Source organism: Papio anubis, chromosome 1, assembly GCF_008728515.1.
Source record: "Papio anubis isolate 15944 chromosome 1, Panubis1.0, whole genome shotgun sequence".
In the NCBI taxonomy this organism is placed as follows: Eukaryota; Metazoa; Chordata; class Mammalia; order Primates; family Cercopithecidae; genus Papio; species Papio anubis.
The window spans coordinates 5,234,540-5,258,845 of record NC_044976.1 but is presented as its reverse complement, the minus strand read 5'-3'; the positions used below and the strand labels follow the sequence as shown (position 1 = coordinate 5,258,845).

Here is a 24,306-nt window from a genome sequence, read left to right as displayed (position 1 = left end):
CCACCTTCGGGGTTGTGATGTGAGCAGGAGGGACAGATGCTGTCTCAGGCGGAAGGGTAGCCACACCTTTTTCCAAAAGTATAGGAACTGTTCCAGATCACTTTTTGGCCTCACTCTGGAGGGCTCAGGCTATTTCATTCTAAACCACTCGGCCCATCCTTGTCTAGGAGTCCCTCTGGTTCAGCGTGTGGCTGGAATCCGGCTTTTTGTCTCCCTGATTTGTCTCCCAATCAGAATTTGAACTTTTTTTTTTTAAACAGACAGAGTCTCACTATGTTGCCCAGGCTGGAGTACAGTGGCTGTTTACAGGAGCCATCAGAGGGCACTGCAGCCTCAAACTCCTAGGTTCAGGGGATCCCCCCGCCTCAGCCTCCTGGGATTATGGGTGCAGGCCCCCATGCCAGGCAGATTTAGAACATTTTGAACAATGGAATGTTTGTAATGCTCAGAGGAGCAAGCACACCTACACAGGCAGCATGGGGTCTCAGTAAATTCTTGCTGCACTCACAGTCGGGGGAAGAGCAGTATAGAGAAACAGGTTTGAGGAAGGAAGAGGAAGAAAGGCCCTAACTCAGCCCGCCAAGTAGTTCTTACAATGGTCAGGAAAGTATTTATCACCCCCATAGCACAGGTAAAGAAACTGCCAGGTTGGGAACAGTGATGCACACCTGTAATCACAGCACTTTGAGAGGCCGAGGCAGGTGGATCACTTGAGCCCAGGAGTTCAAGACCAGCTTGGCCGATGTGGTGAGGCTCCTTCTATACAAAAAAGTACAAACATTAGCTAAGCATGGTGGCACATGCCTGTGGCTCCAGCTAGAGGCTGAGGTGGGAGGGCTGCTTGGGCTCTGGAGGCAGAGGTTGCAGTGAGCAGGGATTGTGCCACTGTACTCCAGCCTGGGCAACAGAGCCAAGACTCTGTCTCAAAAGATCCAAAAAAAAAGAAAAACAAAAAACAAAAAACGAAACTACCTTGCCTGAGGCTCCAAACCTAGTTACTGCTTCCAATCATTTTAGGACTCAATTGGGAAGAGGTGGTGTTTAAATAGGCTTGGGGGCCCTTGATGCTTGCATCAACTTAATTCTTACCAGAAAACAAAATTCTGCGGCCAGACGAGGTGGCTCAGGCCTGTAATCCCAGCACTTTGGGAGGCTGGCGTGGGCAGATCACCTGAGGTCAGGAGTTCGAGACCAGCTTGGCCAACATGGTGAAACCCCATCTGTACTAAAAATACAAAAATAAGCCAAGCGTGGTGGTGCAGGCCTGTGGTCCCAGCTACTCGGGGTGCACCGTTGAGGCAAGAGAATCGCTTGAACCTGGAAGGCAGAGGTTGCAGTGAGCTATCATACCACTGCATTCCAGCCTGGGCGACAGAACGAGACTCTATATCGAAAAAAGAAAACAGAAAAACGAAATTCTTACTATAAAAGTATTGAAATCACAGAGTTCTGACTTGGACTGCCCCTGCGAGCTACAGATCATGCTGTGGGCTGCCTCCACGGTCTGGTAACTCAAAGGTGACCGGGGTGAGGCACAGTTCCTTCAGAGCTACCTAGCTGAGTGTAAATGGGTTGTTCAAATTGCACTGGGGAGCCGGAGTTGCGTGGGTTTTAATTTAAAGATGTAAGTACAAATCTATGTGCACTGCAGAAAATTCGAAAAAGGTCAAACTGCCTAGCAAGTAAAAAACTGTCATTCCAGCACGTGGGGGGTGACCACTTCTCTCCTCTTGGGTGTTTTTCTTGGTGGATTTTTTTTTGGTGACCCCGACTGGCCTGGACTCCATTCAAGGGCACATCGTGTGCAGTAAAACACGGCATGTTTCAGGGCTCCTCACTGCAACACGTGCACCCCCAGGCTGGCGCTCCGCGCTCCCAGTAAAAGCTGCAGACAGGCGCGGGCCTTTCCTCCTCCCCACCTCGTGACGCTTTGTGCTGCGGCACCAAAGGCCCGTTCCGATCCCCGTGTGCGCGCCCGTGTGCTTCCCAGCAGCCGCCACCAATGCTCCTTTCCAGGAAACAGCCTTCCGTTCTCTCTTAGGGCCGATCGTAGCGAGAGCCATGATGCGGGCGATTGGAGCCGGGGTGGGTTGGGGCGGGGGTGGGAATCGGGCCCGACTGCCAGGCACCCGGGCCGCGCCTTCCGCTCTGACCTCATCCGGCCGCCCAGGCACTGGGCGCAGCAGCGAATCGCCAGCGCGGGCGGCCGGGAACGCCCAGCACAAATATTTACCGCCGAGCGGAGAGCGAGGGCCCAAGTCCGCCCCGCTCCGCCACTTGGGCCGCCCTGGACGCTTCCCTCCGGACTGCCACCGGGTCAGACGCGGCTGCCGCGGCTCGCGGGCCTTCTCCCCAGCGGCGCGGCCCAACCGCCACCGAACCTTCTGGAAGCGGCGCCCGCCTGGGCCCTCACGCCGCCAGAATCGTACACCCGCGCGAACTCGCGGCAGCCTTGGCGGCCTGGGAGGCGGGGCTCGGGGTGGGGCCGGCGCGGGGGCGGGGTCGGCGCGGGGAGGCCGCGTTCGATTCGCCCCCGGCGCGCAGGCCCCGCCTCGACGGCCCCATCGCTCCACCTCCGCCCTCCCCCTTTATGGCGCGGCCGGGGCTCATTCATTCCTCGCCGGGCCTGCCAGACACCTGCGCCCTTCTGCAGCCGCCCGCCGCATCCGCCTCCGCAGCCCCCAACATGTCGGGCCCAGACGTCGAGACGCCGTCCGCCATCCAGATCTGCCGGTAAGAGAGGGCCCGCGCGGCGCCAGCAGTGGCCAGGCGCGCCGGTCACCGCCCCCGGCCTGTCCCGCTCGGTCCCCACCCGCCGAGGCCGCCCCCGCCCGCCGATTCCCCGCACGGCCTCCTGCGCCGCCGCCCCGAACCCCCGCCAGCCCGCGGCCAGGATGCGACTAGCGATGCAGCACAAGCCGCGCGACCCCCGCCCGCCTCCCGCCGGCTCCTCCCGGCCGCATTTCCAGGGCGGCGGCCGCGCCACGGGTCGTTTAGGCGAGAAAGCCAGGCAGGGATGGGGCGGGCGGAGGTCAGTGCACAGCTCCAGAGCCCGGCGACCGGCGCCCGTGGGCCGCCCCGCCTCGGGCCTCGCCCGAGCATCCCGGAGCCTCAGTCCCGTGGTCCTGCTTAGCCTCCTCGAGGATTCGGGATCGTTACCTCGGCGGTTGTGCTGCGCTAACCAAAGCCCTCAGAGGTGGAGGGGAGGTGCCTAGAGCCGCGTGAACCCCTCGGTGGGTGCCCCTGTGGGAGGAGGTTGCAGAGCTACCGTCTTCAGTGCACTGCTTCGGTTTGGGGGAGGGCAGGTGTTGAAAGGAAGAACAGATAACACTGTTTGCCTCTAACAGTTTACTATCAAGCCAAGGGAATCAGTGGTCTGTTGGGCCTGAAAGCATCTTACACAATAGAGGCAAAGGGTTGTCCTTCTAGGGCATCCCCCCTTCCTCCAGCAGTTACTGAGTAGATAGATGCAAGCCCCCAGAGAAGCTGGAGGCTGAAGATCATGAACAAGCTCATTTCCCATGGGAGGTGGGGAGGGCAGCCTCAAGGTTACTCTGCAGTTCCCTTCGGCGGAATCGGAAGCAGAAGCAGGCTGGCATTTGTGCATGAGCTAAGCGAGGGCAAGGAGTCTAGATTTTCAGCCACTGCACACAGGCACTGTGGCCTGTGACGGGTCCTGTCCTGCTTGATGGACTACCAGGAGTGAGAACTGCTTTCTGTTTTGGTGGTGGGTTCCTTGCATTTGGGGTTTAAGCATCACAGACTGACCTTGGACTCAAGCCAAGTCCAATAGAAGCAAGTTACTTTCCTGTAGATGTTGACATCTCCCGGAAGGCTGGGCATATAACAAGTCCTGGGTCATCGAAGCTCCTTGACTCTCAGTCTCATTTTTCTGGCCTGGTCCAGGGCCTCTCCTGACCTCAAGGTCGGTTTTGACTTTTCCAGAGAGGGAACGTCTTTGAGGGGAGCCCTGCCCCTTTGACTTTGGCGTTGTGGCTGTTCTGGTCCCATTGACTCCGGAGGTGGGGAAAGAGGGGCAAAAAAAAAAAAAAAAAAAAGAAGTAACTGGAGACAGATGGCCTGCATCAGGTCCCTGCATCAGCTCTGCTGAGTATTGGCTGGGAACCTTGGGCTCCATGGTTTGCAAAGAGCTTATACCTGTCTCATCCCACTTGCTTTGCCCAACTTCCCTGGGAGGTTGATGGTCAGTACTGCCTCCGCTACCTGTGTGGAGGAGGTGGCAGTTTTGGGAGTTGAGGAACTGTGTAAGGTCATCCTGCTCCAGGAGGTCCAGGGACAGCCCCTACCCAAGTCTTCTGACTCCAGATCCAGTGTTCTTCCCACCCCTCTCCTGAATAAAGGAAACCTTGATTTAAATCTGCCCGTGGAAGACTGGCCTTTTATTTACTTCTTCAGGATGATGAATAGCCAATTTATACATGTTGTCTTTTTTTCACCCAGCTTCTAACAGTTACTAGATTTTTTGTTTTTTTGAGACAGGGTCTCATTCTGTCACCTGGGCTGGAGTGCGGTGGCCCGATCTCAGCTCACTGCAACCCCCGTGTCCCGGGTTCAAGTGATTCTTGGGCCTCAGCCTCCAGAGTAGCTGGGACTACAGGCAGGTGCCACCACGCCTGGCTAATTTTTGTGTTTTTAGTAGAGACGGGGTTTCTCTATGTTGGCCAGGCTGGTCTCGAACTCCTGACCTCAGGTGATCCGTGATCTGCCCGCCTTGGCATCCCAAAGTACTGGGATTACAGACGTGAGCCACCGCACCCGGCTGGAAAAAGTTCTTGTGCCTCAGCCTCCTGAGTAGCTGGGACTACAGGCGTGTGCCACCATACCTGGCTACTTTTTGTATTTTTAGTGGAGATGGGGTTTCACCGTGTTGGCCAGGCTGGTCTTGAACTCCTGACCTCAGGTGATCCTCCCGCCTCAGCCTCTCAAAGTGCTGGGATTACAGGTGTGAGCCACTGCTCCCAGCCTAGTTACTAGATTTTTGTATAGCTTTAGACACTTCCATACAGTAAGTGTGTGCTTTTTTTTTTTTTTTTTTTTTTTTGAGACAGTCTCACTCTGTCACCCAGACTGGAATGCAATGGCGCGATCTCAGCTCACTGCAACCTCCGCCTCCTGGGTTCAAGTGATTCTCCCACCTCAGCCTCCTGAGTTGCTGGGATTACAGGAGCCCGCCATCATGCCTGGCTAATTTTTGTATTTTTAGTAGAGATGGGTTTTCACCATGTTGGCCAGGCTGGTCTTGAATTCCTGACCTCAGGTGATCCGCCTGCCTCGGCCTCCCAAAGTGCTGGGATTACAGGTGTGAGCCACTGTGCCTGGCCTGTGTGTGCTTTTTCTTACCCACCGTAAACCAATTGCATATTGTTTCTTTTTTCTTTTCTTTCTTTTTTTTTTTTTTTGGAGGTGGAGTCTCACTCCGTCACCCAGGCTGCTGGAGTGCGGTGACACACTCTCTGCTAACTGCAACCTCTGCCTCCTTAGTTCAAGCGATTCTCCTGCCTTAGCCTCCCGAGTAGCTGGGACTACAGGAGCCCGCCATCATGCCTGGCTAATTTTTGTATTTTTAGTAGAGATGGGTTTTCACCATGTTGGCCAGGCTGGTCTTGAATTCCTGACCTCAGGTGATCCGCCTGCCTCGGCCTCCCAAAGTGCTGGGATTACAGGTGTGAGCCACTGTGCCTGGCCTGTGTGTGCTTTTTCTTACCCACCGTAAACCAATTGCATATTGTTTCTTTTTTTTTTTTTTTTTTTTTTTTTTTTTTTTGGAGGTGGAGTCTCACTCCGTCACCCAGGCTGCTGGAGTGCGGTGACACACTCTCTGCTAACTGCAACCTCTGCCTCCTTAGTTCAAGCGATTCTCCTGCCTTAGCCTCCCGAGTAGCTGGGACTACAGGTGTGCACCGCCATGCCCAGCTAATTTTTGTATTTTTAGTAGAGATGGGGTTTCACCATGTTGGCCAGGCTGGTCTTGAATTCCTGACCTCAGGTGATCCGCCCGCCTCGGCCTCCCAAAGTGCTGGGATTACAGGTGTGAGCCACTGTGCCTGGCCCGTGTGTGCTTTTTCTTACCCACCGTAAACCAATTGCATATTGTTTCTTTTTTTTTTTCTTTTTTTTTTTTTTTTTTTGGAGGTGGAGTCTCACTCCGTCACCCAGGCTGCTGGAGTGCGGTGACACACTCTCTGCTAACTGCAACCTCTGCCTCCTTAGTTCAAGCGATTCTCCTGCCTTAGCCTCCCGAGTAGCTGGGACTACAGGTGTGCACCACCATGCCCAGCTAATTTTTGTATGTTTAGTAGAGATGAGGTTTCAGCATGTTGGCCAGGCTGGTCTCGAACTCCTGACCTTAGGTGATCTGCCCGTCTCGGCCTCCCAAAGTGCAGAGATTACAGGCATGAGCCACCATGCCTGGCCAGTTGCATATTGTTTCTAAGTGGCTGCCTTGGCCAGACGACTGGTGAGCAGGATGCCTGGCTGCCCCCTGCTCATGAGTGAGTAGGTGAGTCTCAGGTGCAGAGCGTGACTGCCAAAGGAGTAGGTGGGAGTGGTGGTAGGGGTAGGCCTGTGAAGAGAAGGCTGTGGTCACACGGGCTTGACTCAGAAACTGCAGGACACTGGAGAGTGACTGTACTAGGATGGGGAGCCCTTTAAGGACATCTGAGCCGACACCCCGAGTTGAAAGAGGAGCCTCCTGGCCTAGCACAGCCAAGCCCATGAATTTAACAAGACTTCACTGGACACTGCCAAGAAGCATAGCACCAGGAGGGAAACTGATATGTGGAAAATTTGGCCCTGCCTTAAGGGGTCACAGTCTAGCAGAGGCAAGGACGTCCAAATCCCCACCATCTTAGAGACAGAATGGTCACACCTTCTCAGTTCAGACACTGTTGAAGGGATAAGGGCTTTTGTTTGTTTGTTTGTTTTGTTTTTTTTTTGAGACAGAGTCTTGCCCTGTCCCCCAGGCTAGATGCCATCTTGACTCACTGCAACCTCCGCCTCCGGGGTTCTAGTGATTCTTCTGCCTCAGCCTCCTGAGTAGCTGGGGTTACACGCACCTGCCACCATGCCCAGCTAATGTTTTTGTATTTTTTCAGTAGAGATGGGGTTTCGCCATGTGGGTCAGGCTGGTTACGAACGGAACAGAATTTTTAATTGCATCAATTTAAATTCAGGTGGGTAGCCACCTGTGGCTGGTGGCTATCTTTTGGGGAGTGCAATATGTAGAGAAATTTGAGTTTACTGGTAGGTCTATGGGGGGCAGGGTGTTCCTAAAGGAAGCTCTGAGGCTTTCTGGGGACTGTAGCCAGCTCTGGAATAACCATGCTGATGGAGGGGGACCTCGGCATGGACACCACCCAGCAGGCAGATAACTTGGCATGCTTTATTTATAGGTAGATGTGTGTGAAATCTACAAGGTTTTTTTGTGTTTTCTTTGCTTGCCGTGCTCTTAGATGCAGATCTACCAGGAAGTTTCCTGAGATTAGGAATTGTGTTGTACCATGTGTTACCATGAATGCCTAGAATAGTGCCTGAGGTCTAGCTGACAGGTCAATAAACAGTAGTTGAGTGGCTATGAATTTCAGTATGTTATGGGGTTAGAATTATTTCCCCCAAGGGAAAAGACAGAGAGGGGCTCTACCTTTTTTTTTTTAATTCTTTTTTTGAGACGGAGTCTCGCTCTGTCACCCAGGCTGGAGTGCAGTGGCCGGATCTCAGCTCACTACTGTAAGCTCCACCTCCCGGTTCACGCCTTATTCTCCTGCCTTAGCCTCCCGAGTAGCTGGGACTACAGGACGCCCGGGCCACCTCTCGCTAGTTTTTTGTATTTTTTGAGACAGAGTCTGGTTTCTGTCGCCTAGGCTGGCGGCACGACCCCGGCTCACTGCAAGCTCCTCGGGCCTCCTGCTCATGCTGGCCTCCTGCCTCAGCCCTCCCTGGTAGCTGGGACTACAGGCATGCTCGGGCCACACCTCAGCCTGCTAGTTTTTGGTATTTTTAGTGAGACGGGTTTCACCATGTTAGCCAGGATGGTTCCCTGGATCTCTCCTGACCTCGTGATCTGTCTGGCCTCGGCCTCCCAAAGTGCCAGCTGGGATGGCAGTTGAGCCACCGCCACCGGCCCTGGCCTTCACTCTTTTATCCTTTTTTTTTTTTTTTGATGGAGTCTCATTCTCTGTCAGCCCAGGCTGGAGTGCAGTGACCTGAGCTCACTGTACCTTCTGCCTCCCTTAGTTCGAGCACTTCCTTTTTCCCTCTCCTCAGCTTCCTGAGGCTGGGACTGCAGGCGCCCACCATCACACTTCAGTTACTTTGTATTTTAGTAGAGACGGGAAAGTTCTCTCACCAAAAGTTGGCCAGGCTGGTCTCGAACTCCTGACCTTAAGTGATTGCTCGCCTCAGTGCTGGCGCTGGAATTACAGGGTGAGCCACCAGGCCGGTTCAAGTCTTTGGTTTTATAATGGAATTAATGAAAAGAAAGAACCTGGCCAGGCACAGATCACTCTGTAACTTCCAGCACTTTGGGAGGCCGAGAGGGGTGGACTATGAGGTCAAGAGATAGAGACCTTCCACAACAATAATATGATGAAACCCTGTCTCTAAAAATACAAAAAATTAGCTGGGTGTGGTGGCGGGGTGCCTGTAATTCCAGCTACTTAGGAAGGCTGAGGCAGGAGAATCGCTTTGAACTTGGGGAGGCGGAGAGGTTGTGAGTGAGCCGAGATTGTGCCATTGCACTCAGAAGTCTGGGGCACAAGAGCTAAAACACCATCTCTGCCAAAAAAAAAAAAAAAAAAAAAAGAGAAAAGAAGAAAGAGCCAATTTACAGAAGCCACAATCAGAGCTTGTATTCTGGAGCGTTCCGTAAAATGATTTACAGGGCTGACTCTCTTGTTGCTGGGATGTGGGGACCCTGGGTGAAGATGCAGTCTTTGTAGCCCAGAGAGCCTGCACGTGGGGAGGCCTTTGTCCAGCCTCACCCTGTAAGTGGGCCAGTTAGCCTGGCATTGCCCTGGAATTGGTACCTGCAGCTGGCTGGCTCCCCAGTTCTGGTCAGACCAGAAGTGGCTTTCTCCTGTGTGACCCACCTGGTCTGTAGGGCCTGCACCAGGGTGTGACCCTGTAGGCTGTCTTGCCATCCCACCCCTTGGCCTCTCACTGTCAGAGCCCTCCTGTGGACGGGGATCAATGTTGTGCCTCCCCATCCTTGGACCCCTGCATGGGAGTAACTGGAGAAATCTGTTACAAATAGGGGTTTTCTGCATGTGAATAGAACTTCAGCAGAGAGTCAACAAGATGCAGATTTGAGGAGATAATGGGGAAACTTGAATAGTCCCTTGATAATGAATGATTTTAAGGAATCACTACTTTTTTTTTTTTTAAGGTAGGGTAATTGTTTTGTAGTTTGCTTTTTTAAACCGACTTTATTGAGGTATATTTAGAATGCATATACGAGAATATTTGAAACGTACAGTTTGCTGAGTTTTGATGAGTGTGCGCACTGAGTAGTGGCTGGCCCAGTTGTGATGTCGAGTATTTCCAAACTCCCAAAATTCCCCTACTGTTGGCCCCTGGCAAAAAGATCTGCTTTCACTCACTTGCTGTGCCTCTTCTAGAATTTCGTAGACGGAACCGGATCGAGCTCAGTGCTGGGCCTCACTCCTGTGTCCCCGTAGCCCTGTAGTACCCTGTTCCCTGCACACTACAGTTTCTCTTCACCAGTCAACAAAGACTTGGGTTCTCTGTGAATGAAGTTCACAAATGCAGATTTCAATTCATTTAGCACAGGAACTGAAGTCACTTACTATTTAATGATATTAGGAATTTGGATGATATTTTAGATGGGACTTTTGTTTTGTGGTTTTTATTTTTATTTGAGGCAGGGTCTCGCTTAGTTGCCCAGGCAACGTACGTGGTGCAGTGGTGCAATCATGGTTCTCTACAGCCCCAACCTCCTGGGCTCAAGGGATTCTCCCACCTCAGCCTCTCGAGTAGCTGGGCCTATGAGTGCACGCCTCCGTGCCTGGCTAATGTTAAAAGAAGTTTTTTTGCGGAGACATGGTCTCACTTTGTTGCCTAGGCGGGTCTGGAACTCCTGGGCTCAGGTGCTCTTCCCACCTTGGCCTCCCAAAGTGCTGAAATTATGGGCATGGGCATGAGTCACCATGCCCCTCCTTTAGGTTTTTTACAAGGAGCTTTTGTCTTTGAGAGGAAATGCTGACGTATTTATGATGTTGTACTGGGAAGTCCGGGATTTGCTACAGAATAACCTGGCATGGGGAACAGGTGGGAGCAGGGACCAGAGGTGCCCTGAGCTGACTGTTTTGGGGCTGCTTGATGGGGACATGGGGGTTTGCTCCCACCTGCCTCTACTCCTGTAAGCATTTGACGTTTACCGCAATGAAGAATAAAAGGAAAACCAGGCTCCTGAGCCTCCACTCCAGAGCTACTGCCTCTAACTCCAGGGGTGGGGAAGGTCAGGGAGGGGTAGGCCCAGGAATCTGCATTTTCCTCAGCCCTCCTGGAGCTTGAGGGCCACTGTCAGAGGAGGGCCAGGCACCTGCTGTGTTGTGCGGTGTGTTGGCCTTCCTCGGCTTCCCCACAGCCTTCTAGCCCTCCTGGTGCCTGTGAGCCAAGACCAGGTGGAACTCTTTCTTCTACCTGCCTGAGGGCCAGCCTGAGTGTTGCAAGGTTTAAGGTCCTGGAGGTGAGAACCCTTATGAGTGTTGCTTGCGACCCCACCCAGTTCATCCTCTCCTGCAGAGGGGTGGTGGCCCTCTCCTGTCTCTCTGTTTGTGAGTCACGGATTCCTTGGCATCACTGGTCTTTTGTGATCCAGTTCCGGAAGCTGAGCAGGCGGCTTGCTGGGGGAGGGGCGGTCCTAGGAGGAGCCGGAGCCTGGTGCTTTCCATCAGGGAGGGATCAGACTGGCTCACTGCTAAGCCGGCCAGGCAGATACAGGCTTGGGCTCTGCCAGGCATCATGCTTGGCACTGGGTAAACAGTTTGCCCACTTGCCGCAGGATGAAGCTGCTTGCCAGGGCTCTCCGGCTCTGTGAGTTTGGGAGGCAGGCATCCTCCAGGAGGCTGGTGGCTGGCCAGGGATGTGTGGGGCCCCGGAGAGGGTGCTGCGCTCCCATCCAGGTGGTTGGCCCCAGGGCTGATGTCCTACCTTCTGGAGCCTGCATTACTGGAAGGTAGGATGACTGGGAATATTTTGTGCCCATGGTGTTCCGCTTGCGAGGCCGACTGGGCAGCCAGGGCCTTGGGCCACATAACTTGGAGGAGTTTGGGGAGGGTAGTAGGGCTGGGTTTTGGATGAGCTGTGTGTTTTGCTGGATTGAAGGTGTCCACTTAAATGGCCGTCCTCAGTGGAGACCTGGCATGTTCCTCCCCTAGGGACCAGTGGAACCCCTGGGATTTGTTGCAGGAGGTGACCTGGCAACCCTGGGCTGTGGGAATCTGGGCCTCTGCAGATCAAGGCTCCTGCGAGCCAGCAGCTGTGCTGGCTCACACCTGGCAGCAGGCATCCGTGCCCTGCTTTGTCCCTAGGCTGGAGGTTGAGCTGTGATTTTAGACCAGAAGGTTGGTGTGGGGCCAGAGGGAGCTGTCCCTGCACGATTGGCTGATCCTCACAGTGCAGTGTTGAGCTACTTACAGATGGCTTTTGTGTACTTTATTTCTCCTAAACTTTACAGAAACTCTGTTAAGTGGGCATACATACTGCCCCTTTTGTGCCAGCTTTATTGGGTTATAGTTCATATGCCATACAATTCATTCACTAACATGTACAAGGCAGTAGATTTCAGTTTTATGTTCACAGAGCTGTGGGACCATGACCTCCATCAATTTTGAAAGGGGTGATAGGAGGGTTTTTTGTTCTCCTGACATGGAGCTCCCAAACCCTTGGGACCTCTGTAGTCCTAAGAGTGTCTAGTATGCTAATGAGAGAACTGGTGGCTGGGGGCCCTAGATAGCTTCAGGATGGGAGCTGGTCTCTAGAAAGACCAAGGCAGGATTAGCGGGTTAGCACTTTCAGCCTTACCTTCCTACACCGCAGAAGGTAGTGGCAGACTTTAATTGAATTGTAGGACACCCACCTAGTGTTGGAGAGTTGGAGAAGTGGGGTTGAAAGAGACACCCATGTTTGTTATTAAAAGCATGAGTAAAAACAGCTCACCTAGGAATAGAATTTTTGGGTCATATGGTAATTTTGTGGTTATCCTCTTGAGGAATTACCAGACTGTTTCCAAAGTGGCTGCACCATTTCACATTCCCACCAGCAGTGTAAAAAGGATTCAATTTCCCCATATCCTTGTCAACACTTGTTATTACCCATCTTTTGAATTCTAGCCATGCTAGTAGATGTGCGGTGGTATCTCACTGTGGCTTTGATGTGCATTTCCCTAATGAGAGAAGATGATACTGAGCCTCTTTTCATGTGCTTATTGACCACTGTGTATTTTTAGAGAATTGTCTAGTCAGGTCTTTCCTCTATTTTCCATTTGGCTTAACTGTCTTTTTGTTATTGAGTGATGAGAGCTCCTTATATATTCTAGATGCAAGTCCCTTCTCAGATATAATTTTTTAATTAAAAACAATTTCCAATTCGAAAAATTTGTCAGCCTGGGTAACATAGCAAGACCTGATCTCTACTAAAAATTAAAAAATTGGGGCTGAGCGCGGTGGCTCACGCCTGTAATCCCAGCACTTTAGGAAGCCGAGGTGGGCGGATCACGAGGTCAGGAGATCGAGACCATCCTGGCTGACACGGTGAAACTACGTCTCTAATTAAAAAAATACAAAAAATTAGCCGGGCGTGGTGGCGGGCGCCTGTAGTCCCAGCTACTCAGGAGGCTAAGGCAGGAGAATGGCGTGAACCCGGGAGGCGGGGCTTGCAGTGAGCCAAGATCGCGCCACTGCACTCCAGCCTGGGCGACAGAGCAAGACTCCGTCTCAAAAAAAAAAAAAAAAATTATTTAGCCAGATGTTGGCCGGGTGCAGTGGCTCACGCCTGTAATCCCAGCACTTTGGGAGGCTGAGGCGGGTGGATCACCAGGTCAGGAGATCGAGACCATCCTGGCTAACATGGTGAAACCCTGTCTCTACTAAAAATACAAAAAATTAGCCAGGCGTGGTGGTGGGTGCCTGTAGTCCCAACTACTCGGGAGGCTGAGGCAGGAGAATGGCGTGAACCCGGGAGGCGGAGCTTGCAGTGAGCCGAGATCGTGCCACCGCACTCCAGCCTGGACAACAGAGCGAGACTCCGTCTCAAAAAAAAGAAAAAAAATAGCCAGATGTGGGCTGGGTGGGGTGTGCCTGTAGTCTCAGCCACTCAGGAGATTGAGGCAGGAAGATTGCTTGAACCCAGGAAGTTGAGGCTGCAGTGAGCTGATTGCACCACTGCAATCCAACCTGGGTGACAGATCAAGACCTTGTCTGTCAAAAACAAACAAACAAACAAAAAACTGTGTTAAAATACACATAATATATGATTTACCATTAAAAAAATCTGCCGTCTTAGCCGGGCACGGTGGCTCTCACCTGTATTCCCACCACTTTGGGAGGCCAAGGTGGGTGGATCACCCGAGGTCAGGAGTTGGAGACCAGCCTGGCCAACATGGTGAAACCCTGTCTCTACTAAAAATACAAAAATTAGCTGGGTGCGGTGGCTCATGCCTGCAATCGCAGCACTTTGGGAGGCCGAGGTGGGCGAATCACCTGAGGTTGGGAGTTCATGACCAGCCTGACCAACATGGAGAAACCCCATCTACTAAAAATACAAAAAAAAAAAAAAATTAGCCGGGTGTGGTGGCACATGCCTGTAATCCCAGCTGCTCGGGAGGCTGAGGCAGGAGAATTGCTTGAACCCAAGAGGCGGAGGTTGCAGTGAGCCCGAGATTGCGCCACTGCACTCTAGTCTGGGCAACAAGAGCGAAACTCCGTCTGAAAAAGAAAAAAATTAGCTGGGCGTGGTGGCTCACGCCTGTAATCCCAGCTACTCGGGAGGCTGAGGCAGGAAAATCGCTTGAACCTTGGAGGCAGAGGTTGCAGTGAGCCAAGATTGTGACATTGCATTCCAGCATGGGTGATAAGAGCGAAACTCTGTCCCCCCCAAAAAAAAACTGCCATCTTAACGATATGTGTGTGTATATATATATATCGTTAAGATGGCAGTTTTTGTTTTGTTTTGATTTTTAAATTGAGACAGGGTGTTACTCTGTCTCCTGGACCGCATGTGGTGGTGCAGTCTCAGTCACTGAGCCTCTACCTCAAGTGATCATCCTGCCTCAGACACCCGAGTAGCTGCGACTACTGGCACGTGCCACCACACCTGGGTAATTTTTGTAGTTTTTGTAGAGACACGGTTTGGCGGTGTTGGCCAGGCTGGTCTCAAACTCCTGAGCTCAAGGGATCCGCCCATCTCGGTCTGTCTCCCAAAGTGCTGGGATTACAGGTGTGAGTCACAGCGCCTGGCTACCATATATGTATTTGTAGCCATATTTTCTTGCTCTGTCACCCACTACGTCTCACTATGTTTCCTAGGCTCATTTTTAATCATTTTTAAATGTCCAGCTCAGTTTTTTTTTTGTTGTTTTTTTTTTTTTTTGAGAGAGAGTCTCCCTCTGTCGCCCAGGCTGGAGTGCAATGGCACAATCTCGGCTCACTGTAAGCTCCGCCTCCCGGGTTCACGCCGTTCCCCTGCCTCAGCCTCCCTAGTGGCTGGGACTACAGACCCCGGCCACCACGCCCAGCTAATTTTTGTATTTTTAGTAGAGACGGGGTTTCCCGATGTTGGCCAGGATGGTCTTGACCTCGTGATTCGCCTGCCTTGGCCTCCCAAAGTGCTGGGATTACAGGCGTGAGCCACCGTGCCGGTGAAGTCTTGCACTTTCGCCCCGGCGGGCTGGAGTGCAGTGGCGCGATCTGGGCTCATTGCAAGCTCCGCCTCCCGAGTTCATGCCATTCCCCTGCCTCAGTCTCCCTAGTAGCTGGGACCACAGGCGCCTGCCACCACGCCCAGCTAATTTTTGTATTTTTCCCGATGTTGGCCAGGATGGTCTTGACCTCGTGATTCGCCTGCCTTGGCCTCCCAAAATGCTGGGATTACAGGCGTGAGCCACCGCGCCGGCGAAGTTTTGCACTTTCGCCCGGGCTGGAGTGCAGTGGCGCGATCTGGGCTCACTGCAAGCTCCGCCTCCCGGGTTCATGACATTCTCCTGCCTCAGTCTCCCGAGTAGCTGGGACTACAGGCGCCCACCACCACGCCCAGCTAATTGTTTGTTTTTGTGTTTTTGGTAGAGACAGGGTTTCACCGTGTTAGCCAGGATGGTCTCAATCTCCTGACCTTATGATCCGCCCGCCTCAGCCTCCCAGAGTGCTGGGATTACAGGCATGAGCCACCGCACCTGGCTCCTTCCCTTCCTTTTGAAGGCTGAATCATGTTCCATTTCATGGATGGACCACATTTTGCTTATCCCATCATCTATGGATGGACACTTGGGTTAATCCCACATTTTAGCTTGTGAAGAGTGCTGCTATGAACACAGCAGAGACCACGTTTTTAGTTCTTTAGGATATATACCCAGAAGTGGAATTGTTGGATCATATGGCAATTCTATTTTAAATCTTTCAAGAAACGACCATACTGTTTTCCACAGCGGCTATGCCATTTTACATTTCCACCGACAGTGTACATGGGTTCTGGTTTCTTGGCATCTTTGTCAATACTCGTTATTTTCTGTTGTTTTTGATAGTAGCCATCCTAATGGATGTGAAGTGGTGTTTCATTGTGGTTTAGCTTTGCATTTCCCTAATGTTTAGTGATGTTGAGCGTCTTTTCATGTGTTTGTCAACTGTATTTTTTGTTTGTAGAAATGCCTACTCAAGTTCTTTTCTCATTTTTGAATCAGATTTTTTTTTAAACTGAAAATTAAATGTATTGCTAAACTCTTTGTATATTTATTCATATACTTGAACATAGACATGTATAGGTGTAGTGTATATTATGTGCCTGTTATATACATATACTTGTGTATCTATGTATCTATGTATATATTTTTCAAATTTTCATCAGTATCCTGAAACTGAAGACTATAGCTTTTGGTGTTTGAGAAAGTCCCTGTGTCCATTTTTGCTTTTATTATTTTTGACGCATAATAATTGTACGTATTTATGAGTATAATGTGGTATTTTGATACATACATGCAATAGTATGCTTGTTTTTTTTTATTGTTGCATTTTAGGAGTTCTCTATGTATTCTGGACATTAATCCCTTATCAGATATATGATTTGCAAATAATTTCTCCCATTCTGTGGGATGTTTATACTCTGTTATTTTCTGTTGATGCACACATTTTAAAGTTCTTATGAAATACAATTTGTCTGCCTATTTTCTTTTGTTCCTTGTGCCTTTGATGTCATAGCCAAGAAATCATTGCCAAATCCAGTGTTGTAAGGCTTTAGCCTTATGTTTTCTTCTAAGAGTTTTATAGTTTTAGGTTTTACTTTTAGGCTTATGATACATTTTGTTTTGTTTTGTTTTGTTTTGTTTTGGTATATGCTCTTAGGTAAAGGTGCAGCTCATTCTTTTGCATGTGAATATCAACCATTTGTTGAAAAGATTGTCTTTCCCCCATTGAAAGGTCTTTTTTTTTTTTTTTTTTTTGAGACGGTCTCACTCTGTTGCCTAGGCTGGAATGCAGTGGCACGATCTCAGCTCACTACAACCTCCACCTCCTGGGTTCAAGCCTCAGCCTCCTGAGTAGCTGGGATTACAGGCACGTGCCACCATGCCTGGCTAATTTTTGTATTTTTAGTAGAGACGGGGTTTCACCACATTGGTCAGACTGGTCTTGAACTCCTGACCTTGTGATCCTCCTGCCTCGGCCTCCCACCATGCTGGGATTATAGGTGTGAGTCACCACACCTGGCCGAAAGGTCTTTATATCCTTGTTACATAGATCATTTGACCATATATTTAATAATTTGAGTTTATTTCTGGGCTCTCTGTTCTATTGATTCTTATGTCTGTCTTTATGCTAATGCCATACTGTTTTGATTATTGTAGCTTTGTGGTAAGTTTTGAAATCAGAAAGTGTGAATCTTCCAGCTTTGTTCTTTTTCATGATTGTTTAACTATTTCAGATGTGATTTGCAAATATTTTTTCCACTCACTGGGTTGTCTTTTTACTTTTTCTTCGCTGTGTCGCCCAGGCTAGAGTGCAGTGGCATGATCTCAGCTCACTGCAACCTCGGCCTCCTGGGTTCAAGTGATATCCCTGCCTCAACTTCCCAAGGAGCTAGGACTACAGGTGCACACCACCACACCCGCCTTATTTTTGTATTTTTTTCCAGCAGAGACAGGGTTTCACCACATTGGCCAGGCTGGTCTCAAACCCCTGACCTCAAGTAATCCACCTACCTCAGCCTCTCAAAGTGCTGGGATCACAGGCATGAGCCACCGTGTCTGGCTGTCTTTTTACTTTTGATGGTTTCTTTTGAAGAACAAAAGTCTTTAATGTGGTAAAGTCCAATTTCTTTTTCTTTTTGGTTCCTTGTGCTTTTGTTGTCATGTCTAAGAAGCCATTGCCAAATGCAAGCGAAAAAGATATAGTCTATATTTTCTTTTTTTTTTTGGTGAGATGGAGTCTTGCTCTGTTGCCCAGGCTGGAGTAAAGTGGTGTGATCTCGGCTCACTGCAATCCTCGCCTCCTGGGTTCAAGCGATTCTCCTGCCTCAGCCTCCTGAGTAGCTGGGACTACAGGCATGCACCACCATACCCGGCTAATTTTTCTATTTTTAGTAGAGACGGGGTTTCACCATGTCGGCCAGGCTGGTCTCAAACTCCTGACCTCAAGTGATATGCCCACCTCAGCCTCTCAAATTGCTGGGATTACAGGCCACCACGCCTGGCCTATTTTCTTTAAAATAGGATAGATGCTGTGGCTCACATCTGTAATCCCAGCACTTTGGGAGGTGGAGGTGGGAAGACTGCTTGAGCTCAGGAGTTCAAGACCAGCCTGGGCAACATAGGAAGACCCCATCTCTACAAATTAAAAAAGTTAGCCAGGTGTGGTGGTGCATGCCTGTAGTACCAGCTACTTGGGAGGCTGAGGTGAGAGGATTGCTTGAGCCCGGGAAGTCAAGGCTGCAGTGAAGTGAGTTAGAGACGAGAGCACTGCACTGCGGCCTGGGCAACACAGTGAGACCCTGTCTCAAAAAAAAACAAAGAGTTTTATAGCTTTGGCTCTTACCATTTAGGTGTTTGACCTATCTTGAGTTAATTGTTATGTGTGATGTGCGGTAGGGGTCCAGCTCCATTTGCACGTGTGGACACACCTTTTTATAGGCTGGGGAGCAGGCGTTAGAGGTGGAGTTACTTGCTTGCAGTCACAGCTGGCAAATGGAGGCTGAAGACAGCCGTTGTACCCTTTCTTTGAACTCTTATACCTGAGGGTCATTTATCTCTGATGCTGAGGACAGAAAAAGAAAGCCCTTGAGCAAGCCAGGCACCTGTAATCCCAACACTTTGGGAGGCCGAAGCGGGTGAATCTTGAGGACAGGAGATGGAGACCATCCTGGCTAAAAATACAAAAAATTAGCCAGGCATGATGGTGGGCGCCTGTAGTCCCAGCTACTCGGGAGGCTGAGGCAGGAGAATAGTGTGAACCCGGGAGGCGGAGGTTGCAGTGAGCCGAGATTGCGCCACTGCTCTCCAGCCTGGGCAACAGAGCGAGACTCCATCTCAAAAAAAAAAAAAAAAGCCCTTGAGCAATAATAAAACTAGGACTCTAGGGACATTACTTCTCAGGGGCAGGCCATGCTGTGTGCCTGTCCACATCTGTTTCCCCTCTCCTTGCTGAACACCAGCCCCTGCCCTCCCCAGCCTTTCTGTCCTCCTTCCCTCTTCCTCCCACCAAAGTTCTTCTGTGATTTTAGCCTGCCCCATGGCACATGACAGGCTCTTGCTGTCTGGGCCTCCTTGGGGTAGGTCCGCACAGGAGACCTTGCTAGGGCCATGCCAGACAGCCTAGATGTCTCTGTGCCCTGCCTTGAACCCTTTGGCCTCAGGGCCAGAAGCTCAGCTGTGGCAGGTCAGGGGCTGGCAGCTGAGCCATGTAAGGCTGGGAGCTTCTCTGAGCCTTGGGTGAGTAAAGGAAACCAAGTCCGTGATTTAGGAGGGCCAGAGCATTCCTCTCGCTGGCCGTGCGCCCATGAGCCCGGGACTATTAGAAGGCCCAATGGTACCTGCCTTTGTGGGACTTGTTGGCTGGGACCTGGGAAGGCCCGTGGTGTGTGTGCTTTGCTGTAAATTGTATCACTGTGGGACTGGACCCTCTGCCCCAGTCTGGCGCTGTCCTGGAGCACCTTGGCCACCAGCAGAGGGCATGCTGGTCATAGACACTGCCCCTCCTTCCCCTCCTGACAATCTCCCACCAGTTCCAATCTCATCTTGAGCCACTACCTCTCAGGCACCCAGGGCTGCTGGCGGAATTAATTTGTACAGTGGTGGCATTGTAGTGAGTGGATGCTTTGGCCTTGTAACTGGTGCCATTGTGGTTTTTTTTTTTTTTTTTTTGAGACGGAGTCTCTCTCTGTTGCCCAGGCTGGAGTGCAGTGGCATGATCTCGGCTCACTGCAAGCTCCGCCTCCCGGGTTCCCGCCATTCTCCTGCCTTAGCCTCCTGAGCAGCTGGGACTACAGGCGCCCGCCACCATGCCCGGCTAATTTTTGGATTTTTAGTAGAGACGGGGTTTCACCAGAGTTAGCCAGGATGGTCTCATCTCTCCTTAGACCTTGTGATTCAATCTGCCTCGGCCTCCCAAAGTGCTGGGATTACAGGCTTGAGCCACCACGCCCGGGCCTTTTTTTTTTTTTTTTGAGAGGGGAGTCTGTTTCAGCTCCCAGGCTGGAGTGCAGTGGCACAACTGCTCACTGCAAAGCTCCACTTCTCCCGGGTTCACGCCATTCTCCTGCCTCAGCCTCCCCGAGTAGCTGGGACTACAGGCTCAGCCCCACCTCACCTGGCTAATTTCTTGCTTTTTAGTAGAGACGGGTTTCACTCCATGTTAGCCAGGATGGTCTCGACTCCTGACCTTGTGATCCACCTTGCCTCGCCTCCCAAAGTGCTGGGATTACAGGCTTGAGCCACCACCACTGCCTTTTTTTTTTTTTGAGACAGAGTCTTGTTCTGTCGCGGCAGTGGTGCAGTGACACGACCACAGCTCACGTAAGCTCCTCACTTCCCGGTTCCCCGCTGCCAGCCATTCACCTGCTGCCCCAGCCTCCTGAGTAGCTGGGACTACAGGCGCCCGTCACCACGCCCAGCTAATTTTTTTTTTTTTTTGAGACGGAGTCTCGCTCTGTGGCCCAGACTGGAATGCAGTGGCCGGATCTCAGCTCACTGCAAGCTCCGCCTCCCAGGTTCACGCCGTTCTCCTGCCTCAGCCTCCCGAGTAGCTGGGACTACAGGCGCCTGCCACCTCGCCCGGCTAGTTTTTTTTTGTATTTTTTAGTAGAGATGGGGTTTCACCGTGTTAGCCAGGATGGTCTCAATCTCCTGACCTTGTGATCCACCTGCCTCGGCCTCCCAAAGTGCTGGGATTACAGGCGTGAGCCACCGCACCCGGCCATTGTTTACAATAAGTGCCAGACTTTGATGTTTGTGTGTTTCTTTGCTGTTTTGGTGCTGTGTTCACTCAGGTGTCGCTTGTATTTGGAACTCAGCTTTCACAATGGAATTGCTTTTGATACTACTCTTTGGCGTCTCAAGAAACTACATCCTGCATGATTGATACTCAGTGCTTCCTTTAATGACAGGCAGACCTCACCTTGTCTTGTGCCTTATAAAAGCCAGGCTCTTAGAAGTGGTGACACTCATAAACCAGCCTGAAGCTGCTGAATTGACCCATGTTATCTGACATCTATTAAGATTCTAGTAAGATTCTTTTTTTTTTTTTGAGATGGAGTCTTGGTCTGTCGCCCAGGCTGGGGTGCAGTGGCACAATCTCGGCTCACTGCAACCTCCACCTCCTGGATTCACGCCATTCTCCTGCCTCAGCCTCCCGAGTAGCTGGGACTATAGGCGCTCGCCACTATGCCCGGCTAATTTTTTTTTTTTTTTTTTGTATTCTTTAGTAGAGACGGGATTTCACCGTGTTAGCCAGGATGGTCTTGATCTCCTGACCTTGTGATCCGCCCACCTCGGCCTCCCAAACTGCTGGGATTACAGGCGTGAGCGATCGCGCCCGGCCCTAGTAAGATTCTTAATACACCTGTATCCAGCTTGAATTTTTACTTGATTTTGCGTTTAACTGTTTCCATGTACCAACTAAGTTTTTACATAATATATTTTTTTATTATTTAAATAGAGATGGAGTCTCGCTATGTTGCCCAGGCTGGTCTCGAACTATTGGGCTCAAGTGATCTTCCCGCCTCAGCCTCCCAAAGTGCTAGGATTATAAGCGTGAGCTACCGCACCTGGCCTTTACATGTATTTTTTATTTTTTTGTTTTTTTTATTTATTATTTATTATTTTTTTTTTGAGATGGAGTCTCGCTCTGTCGCCCAGGCTGGAGTGCAGTGGCCGGATCTCAGCTCACTGCAAGCTCCACTTCCCGGGTTTATGCCATTCTCCTGCCTCAGCCTCCGGAGTAGCTGGGACTAAAGGCACCCGCCACCTCGCCTGGCTAGTTTTTTGCGTTTTTTTTAGTAGAGACGGGGTTTCAACATGTTAGCCAGGATGGTCTCGATCTCCTGACCTCGTGATCCGCCCGTCTCGGCCTCCCAAAGTGCTGGGATTACAGGCTTGAGCCACTGTGCCCGGCCTACATGTATTTTTTAATATATTTAATGGAATATAAGATTGATTTAATTGAAGAGTACATTTAGCTTTGTAGAAAACTGCCAAACTGTCTTCCAAAGTGGCTGTGCCATTTTGCATTCTCACCAGCGGTGAATGAGGGCTCCTGTGCGCCTGTGCTCCTCACCAGCATTTGATGTTGTCAGTACTTTGGGTTTAGGCCATTCTGACAGGTATTTTTTTTTTTGAGTTTTTGTTTCCCCAGAGATCAGAGAGTCTCACTGTCACCCAGGCTGGAGTACAGTGGTGCAGTCTTGGCACACTGCAGCCTCCACCTCCCTGGCTCAAGGGATTCTTGTGCCTCAGTCTCCAAGCAGGGATTACAGGCATGTACCGCCAGACCTGGCTAATTTTTGGGGTTTCTCCACGTTGGCCAGGTTGGTCTCCAACTCCTGACCTCAAGTGATCTGGCCGTGTCCACCTCCCAAAGTGCTGGGATTATAGGCACGAGTCACCGCGCATGGCCTCTTATTGTTGAGTTTTAAGAGTACTTTGTATATTTTAGAAACAAGTTGTTTATCAGATATACGTTTTTTTTTTCTTTTTTTTAATTATTATTATTATACTTTAAGTTCTAGGGTACATGTGCATAACGTGCAGGTTTGTTACATATGTATACTTGTGCCATGTTGGTGTGCTGCACCCATCAACTAGTCATTTATATCACGTATAACTCCCCATGCAATCCCTACCCCCTCCCCCCTCCCCATGATAGGCCCCGGTGTGTGATGTTCCCCTTCCTGAGTCCATGTGATCTCATTGTTCAGTTCCCACCCATGAGTGAGAATATGCGGTGTTTGGTTTTCTGTTCTTGCGATAGTTTGCTGAGAGAGATACACGTTTGGTAGACATTTTCTTCAGTCCATGGCTTGTCTCCATTATCTTTTTTTTTTTCCTGAGGCAGTCTTGCTCTGTCGCCCAGGCTGGAGTGCAGTGGCGCAATCTTGGCTCACTGCAAGCTCCACCTCCTGGGTTCACGCCATTCTCCTGCCTCAGCCTCCTGAGTAGCTGGGACTACAGGCTCACTTCACCATGCCCGCTAATTTTTTGTATTTTTAGTAGAGACGGGTTTCACCGTGTTAGCTTCGTGAATGGTCTCGACCTCCTGACCTCGTGATCTGCCTGCCTCAGCCTCCCAAAGTGCTGGGATTACAGGCGTGAGCCACTGCGCCCAGCCTGTCTCCGTTATCTTAATAATGCCTCTCTCAGAGCTGAAATCTTTTTTTTTTTTGAGACGGAGTCTTGCTCTGTTGCCCAGGCTGGAGTGCAGTGGCGCGATCTCTGCTCACTGCAAGCTCCACCTCCCGGGTTCACGCCATTTTCCTGACTCAGCCTCCCGAGTAGCTGGGACTACAGGCGCCCGCCACCACGCCCAGCTAATTTTTTTTTTTTTTTGTATTTTTAGTGGAGACGGGGTTTCACCGAGTTAGCCAGGATGGTCTCGATCTCCTGACCTTGTGATCTGCCCACCTCGGCCTCCCAAAGTGCTGGGATTACAGCCGTGATCCACTGCGCCCGGCCTGGAGCTGAAATCTTAATATCAATAAAGTGGGAACCTCAGCCAGGTAACTGATCAGGATGAACAAGAGAAGCCATCGTTTGCAGCAGATGCCAAACTTGGTTTTTCTCCTCTGACTCTTGACGTGGTTATTCCCTTCAACTGGCCGAGACCCAGGGGCTCACTGATGCTGGGGCTTGTCCTGGGTTCGACGGGGGAGTCTGTGGAATAGTGTAGGGTGTCCCAGCCACGGAGAACTCTCAGCTTGGCAGTTCACCCTCCATTTACAGGTGAAGACACTGGGGCCCTCCAGGCGCAGTGACCTAGGGGTGTGTGGCAGGTGGGGCAGGGACCCCAGTAGAGTGCAGACCTTACCTCCTCTGCCATTTCCACCTGCCCCTCATCCACTGTGTGGCCTGCAGGTGGTGCGTGGCAGGGTGTTGGTGCTTGACCTCCAGGATGTTGGGCAAAGCAGAGTCCTTGGACCCTGCGCAGTGGAGCTCAGCTTCTCCACACAGGCCCCACGCCCAGTGTGTTCAGGGCATCCTCCTTGACATCTGGAGAGTGAGACTCAGGGTGGCCGTACTGACCCACTGGCCCCATACTCTGGAAGTCCTCAGGTCCTGCTGGTCTGCCCACTGAGGGGCATGCCTTCAGTCCCCATGGGCCTGTGGGAGGGCTTTAACCAGTGCCTGGTTGGACAGGGCTCTTAGTGACTCCCTAACTAGAGTTCCCAGGGCCATTTGGCCACCTGCCTTCCGCCTCTGTTCCGGCTGAGGGACCTGGGCGCAGCTGCCAGCATGGGGACCAGGCCTCTGTCCTCAGGTGACTTCATTGCACTTGCTGCTACCTTCCCTTGCAGAATGGCAGAATTCCAGGAAACTTGCCCAGAGTAGGTGCCTCAAGTAGAAACAAGCCCAATGCA

At 51.1% G+C, this 24,306-nt stretch overlaps 1 protein-coding gene across 3 annotated transcripts in view; it reads left to right on the top strand.

Moving 5' to 3' along the window:
• The first annotated feature begins 2,228 nt into the window (after positions 1-2,228).
• Positions 2,229-24,306, top strand: part of ACOT7 (acyl-CoA thioesterase 7) — a 135,221-nt gene continuing 113,143 nt past the window's right edge. Inside the window, exon 1 of one of the 3 annotated variants that reach the window (XM_003891032.3) lies at positions 2,229-2,733. In XM_003891032.3, the coding sequence (XP_003891081.1) occupies positions 2,591-2,733 (143 nt within the window). In that variant the 5' untranslated portion in view covers positions 2,229-2,590. Of the gene's footprint in view, positions 2,734-10,888; positions 11,216-24,306 lie in introns of those variants that run through there. The other 2 variants (XR_635607.2, XM_003891033.2) reach the window with 2 other exon arrangements.